Raw genomic sequence first — 7,929 nt, forward strand, 5'->3', positions numbered from 1 at the left:
ATTATTTTATAACTGCTTTCAAGTGCCCCAGGTAGACAAAGATGCTCCACACTTACTTTCTTGCACAAATTAGGCCATATCCCTTTGTTACAATACAACTGCGTGCAATTACTACTACTAATTTGCCTAGCCTTATGAACCCAAACCCATTGATGACTTCTTACTGTTGCTGTCATATACTAATTTGATGTTACTAAAGTTTTGTGCCCTTCATCTTCTTGATGATGGTTTTCCTTTCCACATCTCTAATTGTTTGATGATTGGTCTTTCACCTCTGTCACCTCCTCATTGATTCACCTCCCCAAATGCCAACATAATATTCTTCAAATGCCAATGTGTCTAGCATTCCCCTAATGGTCATATGATAGGCTCCTACTCAAACCACTCCTTCTAGCATATAAGATTGTCCACATGCGCCATAGGCTAAGACGAGCATACACACACAATACCATATACAAGGTGGATGATCCTTTGCAAGAGTTACTCAAAGCACACCTTTTGATATATAAGATTGTCCATGTGAGCCACATGTAAAGATGGGTAGATCTTAACCCAACCTTAGATATTGCAAGCTCATCACTTAGTGGTTGACATGCAACACTCCCTTTGTGAAGATTTACCATGTTCACAAAGGGGTTACATATTCACAAAGATGGAAATTTTGTTTTGAGAGCCCTTTTTTATGTGTGGCATTTACACCCACCAGACTTCTCATGGAGAACTCTTTCACCCCATTCGACACCACTGCAAGTGTCGACCCCTTGTTCTAGTAAACAAGTAGAGAGCAGCAAAGATACCAAGACCCCGACAGACCCATGACTTGCTGCAAGTTCTTGGGCCCTTAGCTCACCACGCTAATCTCCATTAACTAGTGGGTGCTCACCTTAATAAGGATGGGTTCACATTGGATAGTGGCCATCCTTTGAAAATGATATGTGAAGGGATGCGAGCCTAGGTGGACCAATGAAGGGCATGCACTTTACACGTTGTGGACAACTTAAGGAAAAAAGTTGGCAGCGTGTAGGGGTTGGACAAGAGATGTTGCCCCTTGTGTCCAACACATTACTGACAAATCTGCCGTCTGATCAACATGTGACACTGTAATGATCACACATGCTAGCATTTGGAGGAAGGTAAGAAAGAGAGTATAGCAACAAGCAGCAAGACAAGAGAGGAGGAAAGTGATCTTGTTCATCATCGTCACAGACTAGGTCTCAACGGCTCCATCGACCGTTTAAACGGGCCAAGAAATGATGAGCCAGCTAGCAGGAGGTGCGACTGAGGCGGGCGATGACAGAGCAGCTGACGAGGATGCCAGCACGGTAAGGTGAAGACACATAGGATGACCGCGTCTCGGTGTGAACAGGAGACGTGGCGACGATCCGTCTTGCGAAGCTCTGGTGTGAAGAGACCCTACTAGGTAGGACCTGTACAAGGACCACTGTACGTTGGAAACGGTAATGCTACGGTCGTGAGATTCGGAACGTCACCAACTCGGAAAGATTTCAAACGGCAGAAGGCAACGCAAGAACCGTGATCGATCAACAAACGTAAGGATTTCGGAGAGGAGGATTCGCAAGAACCGTGATCGATCTACAAGATTAGACTCAAGGATTGTAGTGTAGACAAGGATTTGCAAAAACACAGCACTCTGGCTCTTTCTTTCAACCAAAACCCTAAGCTCCACCTTGCTTGCATCCAACCCGGTACGCACTCCTTCCATCTTTGCTTGCATTTCTTTCTTTCCTATCACCTCTTTGAAATGCCTTCGTCATCTACGAGAATCGACCTTTGCAGTTTGAATTGCGTTCTGTCGGCGTGCCGCATAGGAACGCCCCTACATCAAGCCTCATGAACTTCAACTTTTGCCAAGGATGCCATGGATCCCGCGGAAGTGCTTGATTCTTTCGTCGAACAAGAATGGGGTAAGTAATGTCGGTTGATGCTATTGCTTTCGCATTCCAAGTTTTTGTATTTTCAAGATGTATGTAAAATTCCATGCACAATTGTGATAATTTCCAATCTTGGCTTTCAGATGCGGATGGTTTCGAGATTCCTAGCTTAAAATTAGACAAGGAAGAATCTACAAGAGACCAAGAAACCGGGTCGAGAAAAGGGACTCGAACGGTATTCACATGCTTCTCAGGATATCAGATTTGCTCGTCAACATTGTGTTGTTTTGCTTTGTAAAAAGGGTTTCGCTGGTTTCTATGCACATGTAGGTCGCTGAAGTCAAATCTTCATATTACAGGTTAAAACTGAAACTGAGAATATTTACTTTGGGCCTCATGGAGCTCCTCCGTCTCAAGTAAAACAGCAGGAGCTCAAAGCTAGTGGGAATAAGAATCAGCGTAATCAGAAACTAAAAGAAGCTGAGAGGAAAGGGACTGTAGCGGGTCGTGAGAATAAAGTGGATTTTCTTCAGAATTTCATGGGAAGCAAGGGAAGTGTTCCAATCCCTAAAGGGGCTTCAAGTGAGTGGCTTCGTCCTCATCTCCAGGAAGGCCAGTTCAGGCGGTTTACCTGAAGTTTAGCTTTGATTTTATGCCATAACAGGCACACGTTTACGGGTGCACAATGCACATTTTTGTATGCAATCTTGAATTAGAGCTACACATAATTATGCTTCTCCACCTCTAGATGTAGCTGTATTGGCTCATCTCATGACTGTCCAAAAAGACACCGTGATGAATAACTTTCCTACATTTTTCCTAAAGGCTGGCTGTAACTTATTCGTGTCTTGTTGTGACTTGACCGAATTGCTTGACATCAAAGTAATTATTATTTTTCTGCTTTTAATCCTCTTGCACATTACTCCATGTGTTCAGTTTTGTTTGGTTTGGGTGGACGTTTCATTAAATGCTTTGAGCGATATGTTCATACATACGTACGCCTCTCAGAATTTTAAAGTTGCTATTCAGTAGCACTACCGTCACACGTCACTCTTCCACAAATTATGTATAGAGCTTTGTTAAATGCTCCCCATTTGCCACTCTTTCCTCGTCATTTACCACTCTTTCATTGGGCTAATGTGTAAAGGAAGACTAGAATGACCGACTCTGTTAATAAGAGTGCCTTGATGCTTTTTGGGCTGGTTGTTGAAATTCTGGAGGATTGCTTTTGTACCTCTCCTTCATTTTTTTCATACTTTTCTCTTTTGTAAGGCATACACGTGCTTCCTTCTTTTTTCATTTTACGTTTTCCTTTGTTCTTCCTTCAGACTTTCCCACTCTTTATCTTTTCAGCAGTCCCTGTAGGTTAAGGTAGCGCAAGGGAAGACAGGCTCAAGCCAGCAATGCCAGCCAGGTACTATGCAACATAGATAAAGAAAAAATCTTTTGGAGCATTACTTCAAAAGTATTTTCCATCAAGAAATTGCAGTTGATTGTCCTTGTTTGTGTGGCAGAGGTGATCATTGTGGTTTTGGAGGGCACATAAAATTAGAACTTTGTGGGTTATTGTGGGAAGTCAGTTCTTGTAGTTTAAACTTTGAAAAGACTGCCCTGCCCACTCATTTAATTGGTGAGCTGCCTCCCTAGGCTGATGGATGCAAATCGTTGATCATGTGGTGCACTTTCATTGACATGTTCTTGTGTATAACTCATGGGGCATTTATTTGAATAGAAAGTTTTTAATGCAATTCTAAGCTATGGATAAGAAATGTGTTTTCTTGCATGCTTGTACACATGCTCCTAGACCTTTATACAAGCACATTTACAAGTAGTGTGGTGGCAGCCTGGATTCTAGAAAACAAAGATGGCATTAGAAGCTTTCAGGAAGATATTGAGGTCCAGGTTTTGCTTTGCATTAAACTTGAATAACCGGGAAACTTGTCAAAGTCTTTAAGATACCCATTCACCACCAACAGGTCCATCTAGTTGTTTGCCTCAGAAGCTAGTCACAAACTAGATCCTATTGAGTATCAAACGTTTTGAAACTTTTTAACTTTTTCTTGCACCATTTGTAACCTTGATCCTTGAAACGGGTATAGTTTGATCCCTGTGGTTGTCCCACATAGATCTTTAACCTATTAACCACGGACATCCAAAAAAAAAAGAGAGGACATGTGGTAGCTTGGAGGAGAAGAGCTTGCCACGTGTCACAAAGGACCTCTTGGATGGAGGCTTGGAGGGGGGGGAGGTGGAAAGACAAGAGGCAAGCTTTGGGAAGGAGAACCACGAACACCCAAAAAAAAAAAGAGAGGACATGTGGTAGCTTGGAGGAGAAGAGCTTGCCACGTGTCACAAAGAAGGAGCTCTTGGATGGAGGCTTGGAGGGGGGAGGAGGTGGAAAGACAAGAGGCAGCTTTAGGGGCAAGGAGGAGATAGAAGGTCAATGGAATGGAGGAGATGGAAGGTCACCTTCGGGAGGAAGGAGGAGATGGAAGGTTAATGGAATGAAAGGAGGAGATGGACAGTCTTAGAGCCATGGGTTTAGACTTCGTCAAAATTTTAAAATCCAATCTAAGAATGCAAGGTGAATTGATTAGCAATTTAAGAATCAAAGATCCACCTTTAGATGGGGAGTGGTTGAGGATGGTCATACGTCTTTGCTCGTGCAAAGCACGGGTTCAGTACTCGTAGGTACCTACTACAAGTACCTAGCAAAACCACCTCCCTTTGTCTCTGGATCCTAATATCCATAGTGTTTTTGCACTTTGACAGAAGCATGCACAATAAACATAAATGCATTAGGAAGTAAACATGTCCTGGGTTCATTCTTCTTGCCATCATGGAAAGCTAGCTACCTTTATAAACTACCGAACAAAACAGTCTCTAGGTCCTCAAATCCATTAATGTTTTTGCACTCCGTTTGGAGCTGCCCTCTTCCTCCTTGATGACAACACCCTTGTTCTTAGAGATCTAAGTAAGATGTGTTATCCTTCACCTTCTTAAAGGAGCTTGGATCTTTTGGGCATTGCTCACTGTCCAACATGATCATTGTCATCATGAGGCTATTGTGTTTAAGGACAACTCTTTCTTGCTTCACCTTCTTCTTGCAATCATCACAAGATGTCTATGATGTCCAAGCTGGCCAAAGTTATACCACACTCTTTTATTGCCCTCATTGTTGTAAGAGTTTTCTCTTCCTTTGAAGAACTCTCGTTTGGCTTAGCCTCGTCTTTCTTGTTGTTACGTTGGAAGCAATAAATGCCTTCTTGTCCCCAACTTTGTCTTGCGGCTTCAACCTCACTTCAACAAGGTGAGAGGCTTCAATATTTCTCTAGGTATCAAGGTAGTCGACTACTCACCATCATGGAAGCTTGCTTACCAAAGCACGGTTAAGTTGGTTCATCCTTGAGAATCATCACCTTGACTATGTGGTCATAATGGACTCTCCCTCACTGATCATCATGATAAATAACTAATTCTAGAGTGTGACTATTCAAGCTACATTGTTAGTCTTGCATAGATCTTTAAGTATCTTCGAAGCCTGACAAATGGGCTACGCCACCAATTGAATGGGCAGAAGCATTAAATTTGCAGTCGTCTCGGTGATCATGGTTATTACGTTGACATTCCTCATCACCCAAATTTTAACATTAGTTGGATTTGTAGCCTACATGACATTGCTTGATGCATCCTTTTGTCCTTGGGGCTTGGTCTCACCACGTTCAATAACTATTGAGCTACATTGTTAGCTTGCATAGATCTTTTAGTATCTTCAAAGCCTCACAAATGGGCTGCGCCACCAATTGAATGTACAGAAGCATGAATTTGCAGTCGTCTTGATGATCATGGTTACTATGTTGGCATTCCTCGTCACCCAAATTTTAACATTAGTTGGATTTGTAGCCTTCATGACATTGCTTGATGCATCCTTTTTCCTTGGGGCTTGGTCTCACCATGTTCCATAATTTCCCATAAGGTTCTTAGCACTTGCCAGCATGTGACTTTGTATGTTTATCTTCTAGATAGGACAATTAGATCCATCTAGCATCCAAACATAGGAGTAGGTATATGAGAGATGCCATGGTTGCCTATGTAGATCTTTAAGTCCCCTTCTTTTCTTCAAACAAGGAAGAAGCAGACCTCTAGGCCTCCATCTTTAATATAAAAGTAGATCTCTAGAGTAGACTACTCGGTCTCTCAACACCCATGTTAGAAAACCTAAGCATGTATCAACTTACAATAGCCTGGATACATTTTGAGGCGTGGAGGCCCATGGAGTGGCTAGGTGGTTGAGGGTTGGGGCGCCCTCAATACATGGCTCCACCACACATGAATTTGCCACATGTCAAATTCACAACATTTTACGAGCTTGCCACATTAATGGGGCAACAGACAAGGAGGAGTACATGAATTATTTTTTGTGTACCTTCATCAAAACTACGCAAAGATAGTTCCATTAATTTCTAGTTGCTTAATTCAAGGATTGGCAGCACGTTCGAGGAATTTCTTAGGAGATATGGTTTGAAAAGCATTGCAAGCAGATTGTAGTGGAGTGCCTTGTTTTGAGATGCTCATTCTGCTTGCTTGAAGTGTGATGTATGCCAAAGGTAAGGTTTCCTATTGTTACAACATCACATGCCTCTCCAACCGAGTCAACCTTGGGATCAACGTTAGGGTTTGGATTATATAGGTTGAATTAAAAATTTGGCTCAGCATACACAAAATAAGTATTTTCTTGTTACCATAGATTATGGCAAAAGCTAAGGCACTAAGGGGTAACTCGGTTCAATGCACGACCAAGTTCATTTATATAATGTAGGTATGGTTGTAATGAGGTCTTCACTTCCTTGACAATCGAGTTCATGGTCGTACACCAAGTGGCAACCACCTATTACCTTACTGCAATGGCCAAGCCCAATCCACCAACAAAGTACTCAAGTCCATTCTCACAAAGACGATCAGTAACATCAACCGGATTGGGATACTAAGTTGCATGTTGCATTATGGGCATGCTGCACGTCATACGAGACTACAAACTTGACTCCATTTAGGATGGCATTTGGCCTAGAAGTGGTGGTTCCCTTGGAGTTTCTTGTTCCAAGTCTCTCAAGTAGCCTTTGAGCATCAGCGTGGAGTGCTAAAAGGTATCAAAAAGTGCTTAACCAACTAGCAAAGTTGGATGAACTTCAAATTCAAGCAACTTAGTCACAAGTACGACATTCAAAATATTCATATTGTTCTTTTTAAAAAAAAAAAAAGGGTTGCTATGTGGGCAGCACAGCAGCCTGGTAGAGGTGCCTCAAGGACAGTGCATACGGGCTGGAACAAGCCCCTTACACAGGCGCACATGAGGGTGGACTAAGGTGACATGTGGCATAGCCAAGGCGCACACGTGTGGGCAGTACGAGGTGCTAGAAAGGGGCGCAGCAAAGGCAGGTGTACCAGCAGCAGGGTCGATCATCCTGGTTGAGCTGGTTGGGTTGGTTGGAGCCAGCCAACCAAGCCTTATATAGGCAAACAGAAGGGGCTGGGACCCTGCCTTGGAACGAGGGCTAAAGCCCTTGGAGTGTGGGCCAAAGGCCCTAGAAAAGAGGGCCCTTAAAGGGGCTGCCTACAGTAAGTATTCCCACAGGAGGTCGGCCCAAAGAGACCCTGAAGTTGGCCAGTTTGGGTCGGCTATTTTGAGTAGGCCTTTGCCCTATAAAAGGGGCCCCTAGGGGCCTCCATAATCATCAGTTGGAGCAGCCCTCAGGATAGGACAGGAGAAGCAAAGGGGGAGCCTTAGGCCTACATTCAGGAGGACAAGGTGACCTAGGAGAAGCTGCAGATGAGCTAGAGTGGCTGCCCACCTAGGCTGGGTTCCGGACAGCAAGTTGGAAGGGATCTAGACAAAGAGTCTACATATACCCGAGGTGGAGCACGCGTGCTCGGAGATCTAGAAGTGTCACGCTTGTAGTAGAAGGAGCTTTTGGTGTTGTATCCTGTCCTAGTTTCTAGATGGATGAAAATATAAAGTGTTGCTTCTACATTCAGGAGG

At 43.4% G+C, this 7,929-nt stretch overlaps 1 protein-coding gene across 2 annotated transcripts; it reads left to right on the forward strand.

Annotated features, from left to right (window-relative positions):
* The first annotated feature begins 1,225 nt into the window (after window positions 1-1,225).
* On the forward strand, window positions 1,226-2,799 carry LOC147893130 (uncharacterized). Of its 2 annotated transcripts, none has more exons than XM_087387630.1 (4): window positions 1,226-1,728; window positions 1,858-1,925; window positions 2,036-2,127; window positions 2,252-2,799. In XM_087387630.1, exons 2-4 carry the CDS (start codon window positions 1,880-1,882, stop codon window positions 2,525-2,527), a joined length of 414 nt encoding a protein of 137 aa, XP_087243756.1. In that variant the 5' UTR covers window positions 1,226-1,728; window positions 1,858-1,879; the 3' UTR covers window positions 2,528-2,799. The 2 variants fall into 2 exon arrangements, with proteins under 2 accessions (XP_087243756.1, XP_087243755.1); XM_087387629.1 differs by having other exon boundaries at window positions 1,230-1,706; window positions 1,798-1,925.
* The last annotated feature ends 5,130 nt before the right edge of the window (window positions 2,800-7,929 follow it).

The sequence above is a fragment of the Dipteris shenzhenensis genome, chromosome 16 (genome assembly GCF_047967505.1).
Source record: "Dipteris shenzhenensis isolate YYH24624 ecotype China chromosome 16, Dip_SZ_1.0, whole genome shotgun sequence".
Classification (NCBI taxonomy): Eukaryota; Viridiplantae; Streptophyta; class Polypodiopsida; order Gleicheniales; family Dipteridaceae; genus Dipteris; species Dipteris shenzhenensis.

Bases quoted from the DNA above. Each gene is read 5' to 3' on its own strand.
- LOC147893130 (XM_087387630.1), top strand. From the start codon at position 1,880: ATGGATCCCGCGGAAGTGCTTGATTCTTTCGTCGAACAAGAATGGG. The intron at 1,926-2,035 runs GTAAGTAATGTC...CTTGGCTTTCAG, and splicing joins TTTCGTCGAACAAGAATGGG to ATGCGGATGGTTTCGAGATT. The intron at 2,128-2,251 runs GTATTCACATGC...TTCATATTACAG, and splicing joins CGAGAAAAGGGACTCGAACG to GTTAAAACTGAAACTGAGAA.